General features: G+C 38.6%; 1 protein-coding gene across 2 annotated transcripts; it reads right to left on the bottom strand.

The window, feature by feature from the left end:
• Nucleotides 1–683: 683 nt before the first annotated feature.
• On the bottom strand, nucleotides 684–23016 carry LOC117306975 (cholesterol 24-hydroxylase-like). Of its 2 annotated transcripts, none has more exons than XM_033791583.1 (13): nucleotides 22839–23016; nucleotides 15872–15949; nucleotides 14688–14769; nucleotides 13370–13530; nucleotides 11533–11671; nucleotides 9810–9923; nucleotides 7932–8160; nucleotides 7016–7088; nucleotides 6523–6607; nucleotides 5619–5729; nucleotides 3453–3538; nucleotides 2274–2340; nucleotides 684–1375 (listed from the first exon to the last, which is right to left on the bottom strand). In XM_033791583.1, the coding sequence occupies exons 1-13, from the start codon at nucleotides 22976–22978 to the stop codon at nucleotides 1205–1207; spliced, it is 1536 nt and encodes a 511-aa protein (XP_033647474.1). In that variant the 5' UTR covers nucleotides 22979–23016; the 3' UTR covers nucleotides 684–1204. The 2 variants fall into 2 exon arrangements, with proteins under 2 accessions (XP_033647474.1, XP_033647484.1); XM_033791593.1 differs by having other exon boundaries at nucleotides 7022–7088.
• Between the last annotated feature and the right edge of the window lie 126 nt (nucleotides 23017–23142).

The following is a 23142-nucleotide window of genomic DNA, read 5'->3' as shown; positions in this document are numbered from 1 at the left end:
AAACTATATTTATAAAAGATTACATCAACTTATAATTTTTGACACCAAACATAAAAGATATAAACTATGTGGAGTTCTTGTTTTGTTTAAATTCTTGTTAAAATTCTTAAATTCTTGTGCGTTGTATCCGTGAGGAAGAAAATTAGGTGCTATTTTTTGTATCTGCCTGTTGTTTCTTTATGATTTTTTTTGTGGTGCTTTTTCAGATTTCTGCAAGCAATGCAATTTCTTCTTTTATGAGATTAATAAAGTTTACTTATATGTTGTCCTATGTTTAGCAAAAGTATGTGTTGCAGTATAATACGAAAATAAGGGGCACTGTCACCACGATCATTGGAGGTTGCGGATGTAGATGGTATGAAATGTAGCCCCAGTTACTGTGACCGGCTGACCTTTGTGATGCGACAGCCAGCATGGCAAGCAGTATACTGGGTTACAGTTCTAAGGGCACTGGACACATTAGGTAATTCGTCGTTGAAAGACCATTATTCTTACTTGTTGTATCCCAGCATACGCCTCTTTTAATATTTATGCATGAGGTGCGTCACAATGCTAACCCAAAACGAGGCCATAGGCGCGCGCAGTCACTGCAAGTGGTGGCGGACGTGCGCCCATAGCCTCATTTTGAGTAAGAAATATGACGTCATGCATTAACATTAAGAGAGGCGTATATGCATAAAATAACAAATCTGTGAAAATTTGGACTCAAATTGGTCATCGAAGTTGCAAGAGAATAATGAAAGAAAAAAACATTCTTGATGCACAGATTTGTCTGATTTCAGGTGCCAAAAAAGGGCTTTATAGGCCTGGAAGACTTCATGTTTTGGTGAGAAATAACCTCTTTCTCAAAAACTTTGTTACTTCAGAGGGAACCGTTTCTCACAATGTTTTATGCTATCAACATCTCTCCATTGTTCGTTACCAAATAAATGTTTTTGAGTAATTACCAATTGTGTCCATGCCTTTGATTCCACACCCCTATAGGCCTGCTATGGCCACGACCACAGTGCAGTATTGCAGTTTAAATACTACATATAAGGTTGATATTTAAAAAAAGATAAACACTACAACAAATTCTTGTTTAAAATGGAAATTCTTCATACACTTTTTGGGGAGCTAACTCACACCAGAAAAGCCAAATAAATTGTTTAAGAAAAAGAAAAAACATCTGTTCAATAGATATAATTTATATATTTTTAAATGTTTACTCAACTTCTTCCATTACGTCAGACTTAGGTACGGCCGGTTTGACGTATACTTGACACGAATCCTTTGGCTTGCAGGTAATGCTCCTTACATAGTCGAAACTCTGACCTGGCACGAGGTCAAAGGTGAAACTCTTCACTAACTTGGCCATGACAACCTGAGCCTCAATCTGGAAACAATAAAGTCAATGGTAATGACAGGAAACACAATACAGTGTATGTCACAAGAGGGCAGCATTTGTTTGTATTGTTTTCCTTGTCCATTACTTCATCCAGCAGAGCTGGCACTTCCTAAAGTAAAATTTGTATATTAGTAGGAGTGGGCTAAGTTATGTTAAACATTCAACAAGTGACGGGCGTCATTCTCCAATCCGGGTGCAGTGGGAGTTTGTTTTATACTTGTTCAAGATAATTTGCTGATCAATAATTCTAGAGAAACCGAGTGTGGTGAGACGAAGAATAGATCGAAGATGGTAGATAGACGGAGAGGCGACCCAATGGAAGCGGGTTGAGAGGGGGAGCTCTAATCAAGGAAAGTCGATATAAATGGTCTGAGTTTGAGCAAGTTTGGGACAATTTCTCACAGTTATAGGTCCATATATGTTTTTTCTTAAATAATGCATTTGTATTATTGTATTCTATACCACATGTTCTAGATTTCTCTCAACTTAGGTTTACGTTTTAGTTTGTGTTGTTGTTATTGTATATTAATTAATGCTATTGTTTGTATTTTAGCGCCATGAGCACTTCTGTGATTTTGTGCGCTTTATAAGTTTTCATTATTATTATTATTATATAGCTATGTACAAATAGACTATAACAATAGTCTATAGTCTATTTCGATACTGACACACGATACTGACGTGCAGAATTAACTGGTTTCCTGTAAGGACTAAGGCTCGGTCACACAGGCCTCGATAACGACAACGACAACGAAAACGGTAGCAATGCATGCCCTCGATTGGTTGAGTTCTGCGTAGAGCGTTTCAACCAATAGAATGCGTTCCCTTTGCGTCGTGATCGTTATCATTTTCGTTATCGCTGCAATGTGACTTGGCCTTTACTCACCATAGCAAACTGCTTCCCGATACACTTCCTTGGACCCAGTGAGAACGGGATGAACATGTAGTTGTTGCTAATGACATAAACAACAAAAAGCATTGCATTACCAGAAAGTAATATAATTTTAAATATCCTTTTCTTTGATAATTTCTATTTGATGTAATTTTTTTAAGACGATGTTGACATGTGCAATTCAGTTTTTAACTGCGAGACCTGTTTCAATAAACCTTTTTTGAATTGAATTGAATTGTATTGAATTGAAGGTATTTTTGTATTATTTTCTACATGACCAATTTGCCAGTTTTCAAACCCATAAAACTCACATGAAAGTTTCAGTCAAATATTGTAGAGCACCAAAGGCACGACCTGGGGAAGCTGAGCTGTGCACTGGACACCATTTCAACAAGCATCTCTTTTGATGCAACAATTATAGATCAGTGCAGACAATGACCGTTATATAACAAGAAGGATGCTTGTTGAAATGGCGCCGATGTGTATCTCTCATTCCAACAATAACTAAAGCTTCCCATCTTGTGCACTTTTGCACCCTGTAATCTTTGGTATCAATTAAGTTGGCACTTATACATGTTACATGTTGGTGGAAATACCATAAGACCTTAGGGCTTGTAGCTCAAACTATTTTTGCAATACCAGAATCAAAATGAAAAAACTAGTTTTACACATAAAACAGTTTAACTTAAAGGCCTAAAACAAGATTATTTGAGTAAGCACTTGTTTTAGTTGTTTGGCTCTATATTGCAAACTCTTTGAAAGCGTGAAAACCAAAGTTTGTGAAATTCACCCCAGGTTATCAAACAAAATATTAGGAAAGAGCATAACATAATGCTTTAATGCTGCTTAAACGCCATGTTGATATCACATTTGTTTCAAAAATTATAATAGTAGAAAACCAAGCGATGCGAGAGAATGCAACTGAGAAAAAAAGAGTTTGGAGTCGAGTTGTTATAACTGAAAATACTTCGGCACATTTTCTTGCAATGCTAATTTTGACCCCTTCTTAGTGTTATTCATCAGGAGGAAGTTGACAATATGAAATAAGATATATTTTGACATTCTGTATTTAAAAGAAACTGTTTCTTCATCCTGATATTTCCGAGAAACGACTGATTTAGCTTGATCGCATATACAGGGATATTTCTTTAAAAAATTAAAGGCATGTCTTACTTGTCTCCACCCAAGAATCGGCTTGGCATAAATTCTTCTGGGTTTTCGAAATACTCCTTCTGTCTCGCCAGGTTCATAATGCAAACCTGAAGGAGTAAATGAAAATACGTGATAAGATAATCTTACATTTATGTCATTCAGTTTAAAAACTTTTAAGGTGAGTAATGAGTAAATCAAGAAAAAGTGAAAAGGAAAAAGACAAAGGAAACTCATTTGTTGCCAAATATAAGCGCATTATATCGAGCCCTGGCTCGATTTCCTCGCAGGCGGCAACTGTGCCACGCTCATTACTTTAGTGAGAAAATTGAACGCATAGCTATGGAGCTTCAAGAAAATCCGACTACTGATGTTTCACATATTCAATTTCAGATATGTGAATCCGACTTTCAGACATTTGAACCCGTTTCTACACTGCAAATCATTCGACTCATAGCCAATTCTCCGACATCTACCAGCAGTCTTGACCCAATTCCAACTGGTCTTCTCAAAAAATGTGCTAATGAACTTGCACCAGTTATTTGTTGTATTGTCAACAGGTCTTTCGCTTTGGCACATTTTCCAGACATCTTAAAATGTGCACACATCAAGCCACTGATAAAGAAACCTCAGATGGATCCTGAAGATCTCAAGAATTATAGACCAGTCTCCAACTTGAAGTTCTTATCAAAAACTGTTGAGCGTGCGGCAGTTTCTCAAATGCAGAACTACCTGTCAACAAACAACCTAAATGCAACTATGCAATCAGCGTATCGAAAAAATCATAGTTGTGAAACTGCCCTGCTTCGTGTCATCAATGACCTACTGCTTGCATTGGATAGTGGTCAGGAAGCAGTCTTACTGTTATTAGACTACAAAGCAGCATTTGACACTATTAATCACAACATTCTTTTTGATCGGCTAGAGCAGAGATTCGGATTTCACAACAATGCTCTCAAGTGGCTTCAATCTTATTTCACCAATCGCAGTCAGTCAGTAGTCATTGGAGATCAGATATCATCAAACCAGTTCCCTCGACGCGGAGCTCCGTAATGGGTCCTTCCATATTCACGCTCTATTCCTCACCCCTGGAAGATGTGATCAAGTCCCATGGAATGTCATACACCATGTACGCTGATGACACCCAGGTTTGCACCATTCTCAATCACAACACTCAGTCGACTATCATACCAAAACTTGAAGCTTGCTTAAATGACATCAAAGTGTGGTCTTCAAGAAATGGCTTAAAGTTAAATCAACAAAAAAATGAGTTTCTCCATCTTTCATCCAAATTCAGAAGCAAGAGTTCACTCCAACCTATCACCATAGCAGATTCATCTCTTGATCCAACTTCACATGCACGGGACCTGGGTGTCATCATCGATGATCAACTCACCATGGCAAAGCATGTCAGTAATTTGTGCCGAGCATCTTCATTTGGTTTGCATAAAATCGGAAAAATCAGACAATATCTTGACCAATCGACAACGGAAAAATTGATTCATGCTTTTGTGATGAGTCGCATTGACAATAATTACAGCCTCTTATACGGATTACCAGAATGTCAACTTCATAAACTCCAACGCGTTCAAAATACAGCAGCCAGACTCATCACTAGAACCCGATCACTTGAACCCATCACTCCGATCCTTCGCAATCTCCACTGGCTACCAGTTAAATCACGGATAGTTTTCAAACTCCTAACTCACCCACCTACAAATGCAAAAACGGATCAGCACCAGACTATCTCCAGGATTTAATTCAACACTACCACCCTCCGCGAACACTTCGTTCTACGGTCAACGTTCCTTCCAATATGCTTCACCTAGACTATGGAACTCTCTTCCCAACAATCTCAAAGACTGTGCCACACTAGAACAATTTAAATCACGACTTAAAACCCATCTCTTCAATCACAGAAGCGCTTAGAGACTTTATTTTGTATTATGCGCTATATAAGAACTGTTTATTATTATTATTATTATGTGTAGCCATGCACCGTGGTGATAACATTCCCGCTAAACTACACTCAGTGACATTGACTCACAAAATGGCGCAACAAAACAGTATTGTGATGACGTCAGGTAGATGGGGTCATGCCCAATATAGGCATTTGCGATGAATTCAACGAAAGTAAAATATGGGAGGGAGGGATTAGAAAAATCAAAAGTGAAAAATTAAATAACTCACCGAGATGTTTGTATTAGCAGGGATTTTAATACCGTTCCACACCACGTCTTTCGGTGTCAACCTCCCCACAGATGGAATAGGGGAATGGAAACGTAAAGTTTCCTTCAAAACCTTTTTAAACCAATTGGGAAAACACAAATGGATTAAAAGGCAGCTAAAATGCTGCATACTTCAACTTTAATTTCCCGTAAATGAAACCAATAAATCACTTCATCAATTAAGCATTTCGCAAAGAGCCATTTAGAGGTCATTGCTCTTACGACACCTCACAGACACATTTTAAGGGAATACATGTACTTGATTAATAAGATTTGTGGTAACATCATGTGTGTATCTACTTGCCAGGTAGATTATGTTTTTTTTTGTGCGGAGTAGACTTTTTTCGGAAATCAGGAGACTTCTCAGTTCTGAAAAGAACTGTCCTCCTTGTAGGAAACCAGCCGTGACTACTACTTATTTGCTTTAGTGAATCCAGGGTTATTAAACCCACTACATCGAATGAGTTCTTCATTGGTCACAACAATTTGACTAGCTTGCTCTATGCTCTAGTCATCGTCAGGAGACATTTTTTTTGTTTTTAAATCACGTAATAGATTGTGAATTTCTTTGACCTCCCATCACCTTCAATAGCAGCTACAATACGATGGTGGCAAATGTTTTGACTGATGGCTCAGAGGCACCCGGAAGCTGAATTGGGACCTTTTCGTTGCCAGACTTACACTAGCCTCGATCAAGAATGTCGAATCGTACCGCGTCGGGCCGGGGCACACTACGCCAACAGCCTTGAGTCAAGGCTAGACTTACACGGTATGTTTTGAAAGGAGCACTCACTCAATACATTGTACATTAATATTCAATATACCCCATACAAACTCATACAAATATTTAACTGATACAAACTTACAGCAGTTGTGTATTTCAATTTGGATAGGTCTTCAAAGCTGACATATCCATCATCACCAAGCACTGCATCAACTTCAGTCTTCATCCTTATAACAAAGCATTTAAACAGGGGAAAAAAGTAGAGTTAACCACAGAACAGCGGAGTGTTTAACTGGTGTGACAACCTAACATTTTAAGAGCAAATTTGCATATACCAAACTCTTATTTTGGTTTATTTACTTATTAAATATAAAAAAAAAATAATTAAAACATTAACGAAGTTAAATACCAGACTTTGCCCTGTTGTTTAATGGCATAAAAAAAGTAAAAGAAAAAAACACACACAACAAACAAAACCCACAAAGTAAACGACCCAAACAACCTAAAACAGACAAGAACACAAAAACCCTCAAACAAATACCCAAACATAAAAAATAAAAAAATAAAAACAAGTTAACCTGGCTTATAAAACGACAATTCACCCCAAAAAATTAATCACAAGATAAGTGACTAACTTATACATTATTTCTGGATGTCTCCCAAGCTCCAGCAATGTAGATGCCATAAGACACGCTGTCGTCTCTTGACCTATACAAATGAAATCGACAGCAGTTTACAAAAACACTCCTGAATGTGGTTTACTTACTCATGAAAAATAAAAAATAATTGTACTGAAAGATTGCACTTGTATTGAAGAAGAGAAAACGATATTAGTAACCAACTCAATAATTCCCTATAACAATTAAATTTGTCACATTAATATTGACTGGCATTCGAATTAAAAGTATTCAACTCAAGAACTGCACTGTTTTCTGCCTTAAGTTTTTTATAAAGAGGGGGGAGGGGTTACCTTCGGTAATTTCACCAACAAATTTCACAAACAAATTACTGAATACAAATACTCAGTATAAGAGCTCTGGAGAGCTGTTGGTACTAAAAAATTTTTTTTTAGAATCGTCACCCTTTGAAGTAATGTAGTTTTATAGAGAGAGATGTTTTTTATGATTTGAATCTGAGAAAGGCTTCATGCATGAGAAAGGGTTCAGGCATTTTGTGCAAAATTTATGTTAGGATACACCAAGTGAGGAAACTGGTCTTGGACAACTACCATTCGTACACATTGGCTTTAAAGTGCAGACATGACATTAAGACTAAAACTGTGTGAGAAAAAAGGCTGGATGTACCCAGTAAAAATATTTACCGGGCAATCTCGGTGGTCTAGTTGGTGAGACAATGCTCTAAAATTGCAAAGGTCACTGGTTCGAACTCCAACGAGTAATATGCCTGTGGTTCTCCCCCCCCCCCAAAAAAAAAAGCTTCGGAAAATACCTACGTATAAAGTGCTATTACACATCAGTGTATATGGGTAAAACTAAAATAAATATTCTTTATCCCTGATTCAAATTTCCATCTAATAAAAAAATATCTTGCCTGCCAAGAAAAATGTCACAAAATGATCGATCATCAACTCCAGGTCATTGCTGTCACTATCTGGCGCTGCAGACTGCAGAATATGACTGAGGATGTTGTTGTCCAGTTTCTCGCCTCGTTTAAGCGCTTCCTTCTGGCCCATAATGCACTGTCGTCCCATCTCCCGCATTCTCTTGGCAGCAGCTCTCCACTCTCTTCGGATTTTAATATGGTCTCTAAAAGGACTTAGCTGAAATACAAATTAAATCACAGACTATAAATAAATTGTTCATGTTCAGTACAAACATCCTCAATACAAACTTCCCCATTTCTATGAAAGCCAAGATGGTTGAGGAGACAAGGACTCTCAGAAACGCAAAACTTAAATGTCATGTCAAGTAATTAACCACAAGCAAACTTTAATTACTATACTAGCCAATAAGTTATCACCCAACGGAGAGAAGACAACGAAGGAAGTTTCATCTTTAAAATATGCCAGTTTTAGACTACAAGGCACTTCTTGACCGGAAGTAGAGGTCACACAAGGTCACTTACACAATAAAAAACAAACACCTATTTTAGTGTAATATCCACAAAGCAACCCAATGTCTCTTGTCGTTGGTTCGATGCTGATTTTCAAGGATTTAAAATTATTAACGTTTAGAAACCTAATGTATTAAACATCTTTACACAGGATACACAAATCAGCACCAGAGCTGTATTACGTTATGGTCCCGTGTCAGTATAAAAAAGGGAAAATACAAACAGACAGAGTAAACAGATTTTACATAAAAAAAGAAAAACCCCAGAAGAACAACATGCGGATTAAAATATACTTACAAATTGATTTGTTTATACATATTGTTATAACCACCAATAGACGATGCATTATGGGCCCCAGTAAGTAACTTATTCCATATTCCATATAGCAGCACCAGAATAATTGAAAGGTTGCTTAAAACATTCCATGTTAGGCTTATAGGGAGAACAACTTTTAAGCTGTTCTCCCTAAAAAAGTTGCCTTGGATTGGTCGAGTTTGTCTTCTGTAACTGTTTCTAAAACGGAATGCACATGGATAGAAAGATGTTGCAGAAGTAAAGTACAATGTCGACATACACGGTCGGCCATTTATGGGAGTCAAATTTTTGACCAACTCGTCCAACTTTTTATAGAACAACTTCAATCTTCAATGGTGGAATCCTTATTTAGCTACCTATAGCTATGCAGGATGGTGCAGAAGTGACGTCACAGGCAAAGTGCATAAGAAATAAGGTGAAGTTAAGGTGTCGACAAGACAAAAAGTCTGATAACAAAAGACGATAACTTAGGGTGCGTAAAAACTGACGGATGATTTAGAGGAGATGTGAGCCCACTGGTAGCCTCATGACTCTAATAGCTGGTAGAGCAGTTTCTTTGAACTCGTTCGATCCAAGGCATGGCAACGTGTTCATTTAAGAGAATCAGCATTTCTAGTATTGAACCCATGCCTATCAAAGTACATCTCAATATTATTACAAAGTGTAATTTGCAGACAATGGACGCTGAGAAGAAGAAGAAGGAACAAGAAGCAGGCCTATACATCAAATATAAATTTACGTACACAAAACAAGAGGTGTTCGATCGACTCGACGCTTTGCTATGAACACGATAAACACTTTCCGACCTACCGACCGTATATTAAAATGGCATATAACCGGAAACATTTTTCTTTTGCTTTTCTTTTAACGTAGTTTAGAAAAGAGAAGTAATTTCTCACCCAACATGAACAGTTTTCAGGCCTAAAGCCTTTTTAGGCATAATATTGGGTCATTGACATTTACCAAAATGTGCTTTTAACGGATATTAAAAGTGACATAAAATAAAAACACCAACCCAGCTATATCAAGAGGTAAACTTACCCAAACTAGTGGATTTCGGAGTAGTAATACACCATAATTCAACAAAAATTGCATATCTGTGCAGAATGTAGATTTTTCATCATAAAATACGTTCATATCCATACCGAAAGCAACCTACAGAAGAATAACACATGCAAATATCAACATAGTTTAAAATAGACAGAAATCTTATGTGTAATTTCAAGTATTGGTTGGGATATGGTGGGAATTTAGGGTTCATTTTGTGCTCACATACTTTACTGGTAGTTTGTTTATGGTAAAAAAAAATTAATCATCTGACTTTTGAATGAACAAACAAATTGATTTCCTTAATAAATCAAATATAAATAAATATATACATTCAGATAATGCTTATCTTCAATCAGTAAAAATATTTATAATGATTTATTTGAAGGAACACAGTTGTTATAAATGGTACTGAATAAATGAACGAACGAATGTGTTTGTATTGAACATGAACAAGAAAATGTTTTTAACACAGATATCACAAAACGTTTGAAATCTAAAGAGAGACTTCAAGGTCAAATTCAGTTTTGTGATGAACTCGTTTTCGAATTTAGAGTCCTCATGAAAGTTTAGGAAAAAGTCTTTAAAGTCACCTGGAAGTGGTATTTTTTCAAAGTAAAGCTTTTGTCATTAAGATATGTGTTTTGATGAGTGGAATGTGAATAAACAGTTAACCAAGGTTCTTACAAATTAGTTATCATTTTATTTACAAATTTAAGAGTAGGCCCCGACCCGAGAGGGCGCTGTTCGTGACGTCAATCGAGGCGCGATATTTGAAGAGAACATGTGTCGTTTGGCCCCGTACACTACTTCTGGGTACCTGATCGGTATGATGCATACGAACAACGGTCACGAGGAGACTGCTCGCGCTACGACTGCTGTGCGGACGGTCCACTCGGATTACCCTGAACGGTGAATCGCAAGCTAAAAACATGCCCTCAAAGTTCTAACTTCCCCGAAATATTCACGTTTGGCATATGCTCCTATACGTTTGTCACGTCTTTCAGGTACCTTCTTTGACTTCCCACTAGCTGGAAAAGTTGTTGGGATGGCGTCAGGTTTTAGAATAAGTTTGTCAAATGTTTGGTGTATTCCGGATTCCAAGCACGACGGCTCGAAGTGTTCGCTGCACAGCGCTGAAAAAGACGTCGGACCGGACCACTTTTGCTCTTGTGAGTCTGCACAACCGCCTATAGTTGGGATCTAGGGTACACATGCAACCTGACCCCATCTTAGTTGTTTTGCTGCACTCCAGTAGCAATACACCTGGTCGGCATTGCCGGAAAAATGCAATAAAAAAACTTTTTTCGAAACGTACAAACTCACGACTTGGACCGTACATGCAGGTGTGTTCACTCTACGCGTTGCAGGCAAAGTCTGCCTCGATTGACGTCACAAAAGGGGTAGGCGGAGTCAGCCCCCCAAACAACTTTATCTATTTTTTAACAAAAACAATCGTGACAAACAATTACTACAAAAATGGTTTTATTGTTCATAGGCATATACTCTTATGTTTGAAAGAAAACAAAATATATTTCCAGGTGACTTTAACAATTTGCCAAATAAAAATAGTTAAGAGGTCTGTAAAACTACCAGCGCCATGCAGTGACAGTTGAGTTCCCCCTGCACTGATGATGTAGTGGTCGAAAATGTGGTGGATTGTCCGACATCGACGCCATTAGTGCGGAGTGCTTTTCAACATAACATATAAATGTACCTTACTGATGCTGTCCAGTGAAACCATGTTAAACATATCCATCATGTTCACTTCTGTTTTCCCATCAGCTTTCTTGTACAAACACTCAACTAGAGCGTCACTGCTGGAGTTGAACTGGACAATACAGGTCTTCAGGTAGCTATAGAAATAATGTGAGAATGTTACTGCACTAGTTAAGTATAGTCTTATACAACACACATTCTACCAATAGCGAGGATGCCCCAAGGTGATTCTGGATTGATGACAAAACGGACTGGATTTGGAAAAAGACAAGACCCGAGAAGAGTGGAGCCAAATCGTCATTCAGGTTCACCCAATGGCCCAATTGCATAGAGCTGCTAAGAAAAACGTTTGCTAAGCATGACATTTCTTCCTTGAAAAAAAAAGGATTACCAACCAAATTTCCACGTGATTTTCAGGATAATGCAACACATAGAAATTTGGTTGGAATCCTGAATTATCTAGGAAGAATGTTTGTGCTTAGCAGCTCTATGAAATTGGGCCACGGATACAAGGCTATAAATAGGACACGATGATCATGTCAAGGTACTCAATGCACTTGAACAAATAGAAGTATTTTAAGAAAGGTTTTAACAACATTATTATTATATAACCAATTTAAGAATTTACAAGGTGCTGCAGTGCATAAGGGAGCCACTGCCAGAAACACCGGGCAAACCCCTTTCTCATAGCGATACATTTAAATGGATTTTTTGTTTTATTTTAAGTGCAATACACGACACATGGCGGACCTACAAGTGTCATGACCAGCACTCGATTTCACAAAGAGCTAGGATTGATCTTAACTGAAAATCCTCTATTAAAACTGATTAGATACCCTGTGTCGACCCCGCGGTGCTCACCCCGGTGAGCCCCTGACAAGAGCTAATCGAACGTTCACCCACCTCGTGGTGACGTCATGCACCTGGGGCCAGCCCCCCCCCTCGAGTGACCCACTCCACAAGCAGGGCCATTGGGGCTGACCCGGGTGAGCCCCTGGAATGATGTCAAAGCTATTCGAACGTATCGGTGGCAGACCGGTGTCAACCCAGGGAAGTTAATCGAACGCACCATTAACCACTAGTAGGCTACAACACGTCAAGTTAGTGCTATCAGGTAATGCACCTGTCAATGGTAACCTGTTTCCTGTGGGCGTTAAGGCCCGATAACGATAAAAATGCACGCCCTTGATTGGTTGAATGAGCGTGGGCGTATTCTGCGTGGAGCAATTCAACCAATCGCGAGCGTGCATTTTTATCGTTCTCGTTTTCGTTCTCGTTATCGGGGCCTGTGTGACCGGGCCTTTACACGGTGCCCGGCGGTCGGGGCAGGGACTTGTTTTTCAATACACCATGGCCCAAGAAATCAGTGTCCCCGCGGCGTTGCACTCACTACCAGCAGGGACCATCCGGGGCTTCCAAGTTTGAATTTGGGGCCGCTGGGTAAGTCCCAGTCGAGTCATGTCTACAAAATCACAGGCATAACTCAATGGGATTCGAACCAACGACCCTTGCAATTCTAGAAGAGATGTCTTACCAAATAGACCATCGAGATCGACCGATAGCTATAGGCATTCCGAATCCACAGCAGAGGGTACCACAACCCGTGAAAGTACTGGCAGTATACAGTGCTAACACACATCTGTGTAAGGGTAAAACTAGTAATCCTTTTTCCCGATGCTAAGTTAATATTCCATTATATGCGGCACAATGTACGATTATCAGTTTTTGATATTCAACATGGAATTTTCAAGGTTTGTTAAAGAATTTCTGAGTTTACAAAAATTGTAGAAGTTATTTCTTTGTGTATTTGTTGTTATTTCAGGGATCAGACTTACTTTCGATGGAAGGTTGGGCTGAACATGGCGGACTGTGGTTTCCAGGTTTCATGATCCAACTCGGTCACGAGACCTCGGCCCATTAAACGCTGGCCAAAACTGCATGCCATGCCCTCTAAGCCAATCCCGAACTTCGGATAGTTGTCCAACACTAACATTTCCTGAAATCCAATTGAAACTTTAAACGGTCACATTGGTGAAATATAAGATGAATTACTGTAGCATGTTCTAGCTTCAACTTCAGTTGTCTTTTTATACAGAAACAAAATGGCCATCCCTTCGATTTTCAACAAACACACCATCAAAAGTGTGAAAATTGTCACATTTTGTGAACAAGAAATTGTTTAGTGTTTAAAGGCAGTGGGCACTATTGGTAATTACTCAAAATAATTATTAGCATAAAACCTTACTTGGTGACGAGTAATGGGGGAGTGGTTGATAGTATCAAACATTGTAAAAAAACGGCTCCCTCTGAAGTAACGTAGTTTGCGAGAAAGAAGCGTTTTTCAATGAATTTGGTATCGAGACCTCAGAATGGATTTTGAGGTCTCGAAATCAAGCTTGACAGCACACAACTTCGTGTGACAAGGGTGTTTTTTCTTGTATATGTAGTTATCTCACAACTTCGACGACCAATCGAGCTCAAATTTTCACAGGTTTGTAATTTTTTACATATGTTGAGATACACCAAGTAAGAAGACTGGTCTTTGACAATTAGCAATAGTGTCCAGTGTCTTTAATCAAAATTGTTTAATTGTTATAATTTTCAACAAACACACCATCCAAAGTGTGAAAATTGTCATATTTTGTTAAAAACAATAAAATAATTTTTTGCCAAGAATTGTGTGCTCATTCATAACGAAAGTGATTGATTGATCATCAAAAGCTAATTTTTAGACTTTAAATGTCTTGGCAATTTTCATGCTCGCTGGTACCTTACACCTTAGAGACACTTGGTAATTGTCAAAGGACCAGTCTTCTCACTTGGTGTATCTCAACATTATGCACAAAATAACAAAACGTTCTTCTTTTTTTGAGAGCAATAACGTTTCTTAAAGAAGTCTTAGTTCTAAGAAGGAATATTAGCAAATGTAATCTCCCTGTTTTCTCCAATTTTTTAATTATATATATTGTAAAAAAACCCAAAACAAAACAAAAACAACAACATTTTTGCAGATTAGGAAAACAACAAAAACAACAGCTCCAAAAACACATGACATGACACGTGGACTTTAATTGTGACACTAGGGGGCTAAATAAACCATTTTTAGCTTATAATCACACACAATAACACTCCGTCTTCTTGCTAAAAGCTTACCCTTACAACTTCAGGAATGTACACATGAACGCAGGTCTGGTAGTAGAGATAGAATATAAAAACCTGCCCGAATTCCCTATTCCTGCAATCGGAAAGATCCAATAATAATATTAATAATTATAATTCAAAACTAAAAATCCTAGATCCCAACATAATCAAATGTAGGCCCCCTTTTCGTTGGTTTTCTCAATGAAAACATGTCTAAATTAACTACAGGTTGGTATTCCGAAATATTCTCTGTGCCTAACCGGAGATTTATCTTTTATATTTTCAATGTCATTGTGTTGAATTTATTTATTTATGAATGCTGTTTTTTTTTCAGTAGATGAGGACAGCTCCTCCTCCCCCACCCCATACGTCAGGTCACTTGAGCTAGTAAATGCAAATAGAAAACATAACTATCACAATCAGAAAAACTGATCATGCTAAAATAAAAATATTATCAATAAGAAATTAGAATAAGCTGCTGCAATTTGCAAACTAATCAAAATGACGTCTGGAGTAAATGCAAAAAAACAAAAGTGGCCTCAAATTTTTCTCCTGGCTGTTTTCTCAAAGGCTTAACGACGTAGCTGCCAATATGTTTGTTTTTGTTTTGTAAAATCTATTTTTGCCGCAAATGCTTCGCAGAGAAAGGTAGCCAATAAGAAAAAAACCCAGCTATTTATGACTTGTAAGATTTGAAACTTTGCATTGTAAATATACGATATGGAAAGGTTTGCGATACACCATGTAATCAGTATGCTCTGATCGATCAGTATGCTCTGATCGTCTTCTTGAGAAAGCTAAAGCTTTCTCCAGAAGACGATCAGAGCATACCCCACCCCCACCCCCCCCCAAAAAAATACCTTTAAACTTTCATATTTGATATACCTTGGTCCCAAACATCAACTTTGTCTATTCGGGCTGGGTTTACTGCTTTGGGTGTTTTAAAGTAGTGAAATTTACCTATTTTTAAGGCCGCGTTACTATTAAAAACAGCGAATATGAAATGGTTTTCTTTAAAAGTTATGGATAGGTGAGTCCTCATTAAATGTATAAAAATAATCACCGTGTTTTTCAAATACTTTTTTTTTAAGTATGAAAATATACCACCTTTCACAGCTCATAACCGATAATGGTATGTGCTCCGATTTCAACAACGACCACATATCGATTTGGTAGCTCTATAAATAGATACCTACCAATCAAGGAACACATCTTCATACACTCTGCCGTCTATGACAGCCTGCTTCAAATCAGCAGCATTCCCGGTGAAAAAACTGTAAAGAAAAATAACAAATTAACCTGATCACTAAATTTAAAAAATGAGACTTTCCAGTCTACTTAGAGTCCCATGCACAGTACAGAGACTGCACTTTATAATTGGTAATTAGTCAAACAAATTTTTAGCAAAGAAATTGACTCGGTAACGAGCAATTGAGAGCTGTTGATAATATAAACAGTGTGAGAACAGGCTCCCTCGGAAGTAATGTAGTTTTGAGAAAGAGGTAATTTCTTACTCAAAAAATAAAAGGCTTCTGCATCTTAAAGCACGCAAAGTAATGCATAAAGGGTGTTTTTCTGTTACTATTCTCTTGCAAATTCGATAACCAGTAATTGAGTTACTTTAACAACCAGCCGAAGTTTGTACACTCAATTTCCATTTATTCATTAAATTATGAAGTCATTGGATTGGTTTGGTGCAAAAAATGACAGCTTGCATGTGTCACACATGTGCTTCACAACGGGGGATAATAAACGGGACGGGAACAAAATTAATCCGACAGACAAATAATACAAAACGGAAAAAACAGGACGCAAAAATAATGACCAGGACGGAACAAAATTAACGGGGCTGGGAAATATTACGGGATAGGGAAAACGAGAAAAGGGACTAATAAATGATACGGGACAGGAAAAAAATTAAACTGAACGGGAAAAAAATAAACGAAACGGAGTACAAACAAGGACACTGTAATTTGTATTGGACGTCACTCTTTGATTACCAATTAAGATTGATACAATTTAAGATCAATCTTAGTGCTTTGTGAAATTGAAACAGCGTGGAAATCTATAGCGGGTTTCCCGCTAGTGCCCGAACTCATGCTTTCAAGTTTCGCGCGGGTCCCGCTAGTGGTTGTTTCCATTATACCCCGTTGGTAAATGGAGTGACGTTATGAGTCACGACGAACCTTTTAGTGCTTTGTGAAATCGTAGACTTGCCCGTCTTTTTCCCATCTATGTTTTTCAGTTTTGCACGGGTCCTGCTGCAGTGGTTTTTATTATACTCCTGTCCTGTCTATCGTCCTCAAGTCCATTTTCTTTGTTTCCTTTCCAAATTATATCCCCAGCCCCGTTCATTTGTTCAGGGCATTTTATTTTGCCGTTCCTACCATGTGCCCCCTCCTTATCCCGTCCCATCTAACCAGCACCTCTTAGTGCCTCCCCGTCCCCGCGATCCCATGCGTTGACATTGTTCTGTGCTTGCCACTGTTTGGCATGGCCATAACTCATTTTATTCTAGTTGAGTGCAGGTCAATCTACTGTTTTTTCCCCCATCTCGTTTATACCCGTTTAATTTTTTCCCTTCAGTGTTTGCCGGGCCCCCCGTTTTATTGCTAAAGCAAATTGTGTAGTCTAATTCCTAACACAAGGAAGGAAGAATAAACACCATAGTGATGATAGTATAAAGGCCTATTCATGATACGATGGTCATACAAAGAACCAGCAAAATACCAGCAAAATTAAACGTTTAAACAACCTGGTATATCGGTCATTCCATGTCAGGCCATTGTCAGACCAACTCACTTTTTTACCTCATGTCTTCCGATTTTGATAACAATTGTTGTGCTTGTAGGTCCTTATGAGCAATGAATGCACACAAATTTTCAGCCCGATCCGACTTACCATGTGGTCAGGGCAGAACCCACTAAAATCCGACATTTTTAGGGTAAAATACCACCTTTTTGGTAAAAAATATGTCATAACCATGTCAATTTTTACCACATGTATGCAATTTTGGTATCAAAATGATGAGAATTGCATTCTCAAATCAATTTTTTTTGTCAAAAATAAATTTTTCTGAAATTAATGTACGTCACTGAAATCTTTAACATGTTATCGTGACCTTTGACCCAGTTATTGAAATAATGTATCATTCCAAAAAAAATCAACGAAATAAAAATCATTAAAAAAACCCTATTGCGTTATATACTGTGCGAATATTACATTTTATATAACACCCAAGCAGATCCTTGCCATTTGATTGGAGGATTGTCCGTCACGTGATAGCAAATAAAAGTACCATTGCACGCTGAGTCACTCACCGTGCTTTTTCGTTCCATCCGAAAAGTACCATTGCACGCTGCCAGCGTGCAATGGTACTTTTCGGATGGAACGAAAAAGCTGAGTAAAAACATCACTGCGTGCGCGTTGTCTTCGGTAACGCAGCAAGGCATATTAGTAATTACTAGCATTCGTCTTCTACAATTAAAAATTGGAGGCCTACGCTTTGTTTGTTTAAGTTGAAAGTTGTATCTTTCAATCAAAATGACAAAGATCTACTTGGATGTTATATAAAACAAATAATGAATGTTTTTCATTCGTGCAATGGTGCGAATATGTTCATTCGTTGAAAGCTGGAATGTTCCATTCAACTCGGCTCCGCCTCGTTGAATAGAACATTCCATCTTTCAACTCATGAACATATTTGCACCATTGCACTCATAAAAATTCATTATGTATTATTATATAACACCCGAGCAGATCCTTGCCTATTAATTTTTGGTTTTTACCCATACACCGATGTGTGTTAGCACTGTATACTCATCTATTGTTTAACATCTATTATACAGATCCTTGCCATTTAATTGGAGGATTGTCCGTCACGTGATAGCAAATAAAAGTACCATTGCACGCTGAGACACTCCCCGTGCTTTTTCGTTCCATCCGAAAAGTACCATTGCACGTAGCCCTGGCGGCCTTACACTTTCGTATTGTACTCGGCCCAATTTCACTAACGTCTATGTTTGCGATCATCGCTAACACACTACTTGCGATGAGATCGCTAACCTCAAATCCATCGCAATTGCGATGTCGCTAACTCTGCGTTTCACTAAAGTCATCGCAATTGCGATGACGTTAAAAGGGAAATAAAGTTTTTGTACGAGGCTAAAAGTAGTGACATTTGACATCCCGCAAAAAAATCGTCGGTCGTCGCTCGAAATGAAATGGCATTGTGTAGTTTATGTAAATCGTTGTCATGTTGGTGCACACGTACGAACTACTGTGGACGATGTTTAGGCACTCATTTACAAAGGGTTAAAGCATTTATAGGCCTATGGCCTCTATTATAATTTTAGATTTTAATAAACAGTTTTCGTAAATCTGTTGTAACGGTGGGATTGATGAAAATTCTGACATATCTGTCTAATAATACCATGGAGGAAGAAATAATACCAAGCTTCACACTGTCAATTTGCCAATACATTACACATTATTTTTTTTCTAAAAATGATGGTTAAAATAATCGAACCCATATAGTATCTCCTTTTTACCGATATTAAGGGGCTCTTTGCTGCAGTTGCGTCGCTGATAGTTATCATCGGCAATCTGAGTCTACCAGGTAAAAGACCGCAAGACTAAAATAATGTAGCGCCACTCATTTTACTCTAAATCACGGGCAATTTATACGTTAAAACGCACACCGCTATAACTATAAGCACATAATGGCGCAATGTATCATAAGTTTGCGATGAACTTTTACTTTGCGACCACTAATATGTCATCGCAAGATTGTCATCGCTAAATAAAACTTTGCAACGAGTATATTCATCGTTAAGTTTTAGTGAAATCGTCGCCTAAAAATCCATCGCTAAGTTGCGATGGATTTTAGATTTAGCGATCGATTTCGGCGTTTGCGATGACCAAAACGCGTTAGTGAAATCGACCCCAGTGACGTCTTGGGTACATTTCTGGGGCGGAAAATTTTCACAGCTTCATAACTCAAATCTTACCTGAAACAAGCAACTAATTTCAACAGATTCACATTTTATGGCAGCATATATTTTTCTGCGGTGGGTTTTGATCGTCATATGTTCTTCACAAATCCGTCATTTTCATGAAATAATGCAGCTCCCAACGTTAAGAAAAAAAAAAAAAAAGGCCGTACACCTCACAGTCTGCCGTGTGTACGCAAGACGCACAACGCACTAATATTGCGTTGCATTTGCGTGTTAAAACGCTGTGCAGTCAAGATAATGGTGACCAAGAATTCATGCGTCTTGCATCATGCGTCTTGCACGCGAATGTATACGCGTACGCACGGCAACAGACAACACTGTGAGAAAACGATCAAAACGGGAATTTTGTATAACGTTGGGAGCTGCAATATTTCACAAAAATGACGGATTTGTGAGGAATATATGAGCTCCAAAACCCACCGGAGAAAAATGTATGCCGCCATAGATTGTGATTCTGTTGAAATTTGTGGCTTGTTGCAGGTAAGATTTGAGTTATGAAGCTTTGAAAGTTTTCCGCCCCAGAAACGGGCCTCAATAGTTAGGACTCTGTATCTGTGTACAGAGGAAGAGTCCTATATTCAGGTTTTGCACTGACGTCACGTGCAATGGTACTTTTCGGATGGAACGAAAAAGCTGAGTAAAAACATCACTGCGTGCGCGTAACGCAGCAGTGTTACTGTAAGGTAGTAAAATAACTAGCATTCGGCTTCTACAATAGACCCTTCCCATGAAATATTAGAAATTGTAGGCCTACGCTTTGTTTGTTTTGAAAGTTGTATCTTTCAATCAAAATGACAAAGATCTACCTGGATGTTATATAAAACAAATAATGAATGTTTTTCATTCGTGCAATGGTGCGAAATGTTCATTCGTCGAACGCTGGTGCATTATAATCATATACCTGCTATTGAAAAATATCATGGCGATAGCCTATCGAAATAAATGATGGCGATATTATAATACAAATAGTATAGTAGTGCTCCTACTAGTCCTAAAACTATGATGTTTGTTCCGCTATGGTCTCAACGAACGAACGACACGATAGTGAAACAAGCCCCTATGTACTACTCCTAAGCAGAAGTGTCTTGACCGAGCGGTTAAGAGCACCGAGTTCAAACTCCGGTGTTTCTGATCAGCAGTGTGTGGGTTCGAATCTCTAGACGTGACACTTCGTCATTCGGATGGGACGTAAAGCCGTTGATCCAAAGGTAGGGGTTCGCTCCGGTGTTTCCTTGCTGTGGCTGCTGTATGCGCAGTAGCACCTTGTATAAACCATAATAATATTGGGTCTCGGAATTTATCACTGCAATAGCCTAAGGGCCCGGAAATTGTTTGCATTCTAGGTGCTCTGTGGTGCATTCTTAGGCAAATACGAGGCAAAAAGAATGGAATAGAACATATGCCTTTAAAAATGTGAGTAGTAGCAGAACCTTGTGAGAAACGGCTCCCTCTGAAGACGTTATTTTCAAGAAAGAAGTCATTTTTCACGAATTTTGTTCGAGACCGCATAGTTTGATAGTGAGGTCTCGAAATAAAGCATCTGAAAGCACACAACTTCGTGTGACAAGGGTGTTTTCTCTTCATTATAATCTCGCAACATCGACGACCAATTGAGCTAAAAATGTTCACAGGTTTGTTAATTTATGCATATTATGTTGAGGTACACCAAGTGATGAGAAGACTGTTTTTTGACAATTACCGATTGTGTCCGGTGTCTTTGAAAGCAATGACGTTCAGGCTGTTAAAAGGGTATTTACTTTGATGTTTTGTATATTGTTCTTGTTGAAAAGAATGTTTTGCTTGTATCGGGCCGCCCAAATTACCTCGTTATAACCATGTTCTTGCTAACTACCGCGCTTATGTAATCCATAATAACAACGATAAGTTATCACACAAGCGCGAGTGGAATACGGAAAAATATAGCGCTTCTGCGTCCCATGGATATGGGACGCAGACGCGCTATATTTTCCGTATAATTATTTCCACGAGCGCGCGTGTGATAACGTATTTATCTATGATTTATCTTCAAGCAAACTTGGCGCGTGACATAGAACACACAAGACGCATGGTAGTGATATTAGCCATGTAGTGCAATGTAGGTCTTTATCACCACTCCATTCTGCCAATCTGATTGGAGGATTAGCGCGTACTTTTCGGGCAATTCGGGACCGGCAGAAAAAAAACTCGTTTTAACCGGATATGCGAGCTCGTAAAGGCAATGTCACGCTGGTATTCGGGACCGGCAGAAAAAAAACTCGTTTTAACCGGATATGCGAGCTCGTAAAGGCAAGGTCACACCGGCAGAAAAAAAAACTCGTTTTAACCGGATATGCGAGCTCGTACTCGCATATCCGGTTAGAACGAGTTTTTTTTCTGCCGGTCCCGAATTGCCCGAAAAGTACGTCGTTGTAATAAATAATTGTGTGCATGCACAAATGCACAAACATTTTCGACGTATGCCAGCGTATGGCTCATAAGTTCCGCATAAGTTGTAGGTAAGTTATATGGTCGTTGAAAACCGTTCACATACGTTACTTGTAGGTTTATAATAAGTCGACATACGTCGAGATAATGTCTAGCGTACCCATAACTTATTTCTAACCTACGGGCTTTGAACCTATTTGACGTGTTCTGGACGACCACAGAACTAACTGAACGTGTTTCTAACTTACAGCTACCGTATAATGGCGTATTGGCAGCGTTTATGGGAATCGGTATATACAAATTGGGTTCGCAGGATGATACTACGATTTAAAGCGCAGTTATTATTTCAATCGTCGAGAGGCACCCTCTTTCGTAGGCTACTGCATGTGATCTTCGGCAATACGCTGCCGCGCGCTTTGCAGTAGCTAGACTATCGCAGTACATAAGTTGTGAACGCCGGCAACACGCTAAGCATTCGTTACGGAAACGTTCTGTGAAAAATTACTAACACTGAATGCATACGTCCAAATCGTTATGAATACGCTTTCAGTGGAAAATATCCACCGATAGTTTAGGGTATGCCAACGTTTGAGAAATTTCCATACGTCGGCACACACTGACTAAAACGTCTCTGTCCTTAATCTATGGTGTGACAGGGCCTTAATAATAACGGGAGTCGACGACCAGTACGATTAGGGAGGCAAATCGTGTACACTGGACTTACCTTTTCCGCTTTGGTCCAGGAACATGGCTGTACTTCACATGCACGTAATGAAGATATAAAACATATGCAACAAAAAGACTACCAAATACTACCAGGGGAAATCCCACAAGCGAAGCTAGCAAGAGATTAAGAAAGATCATCTTATCTGCTTTCGAATACCCGTGCCAAATGAACTTAATGATAGTCTTACTTGTAAACGTACTCTACGGCCTGCTCGACCGCCAGTGCAGCTAATAAATAAACCATACACTGAAAACATCTAGTAGTCAATTTGGAGAAAAAATTAGTCAACTACGCAATAAAA

The sequence above is a fragment of the Asterias rubens genome, chromosome 1 (assembly GCF_902459465.1).
Source record: "Asterias rubens chromosome 1, eAstRub1.3, whole genome shotgun sequence".
NCBI lineage: Eukaryota > Metazoa > Echinodermata > Asteroidea > Forcipulatida > Asteriidae > Asterias > Asterias rubens.
This window is presented reverse-complemented; position numbering and strand designations above follow the sequence as displayed.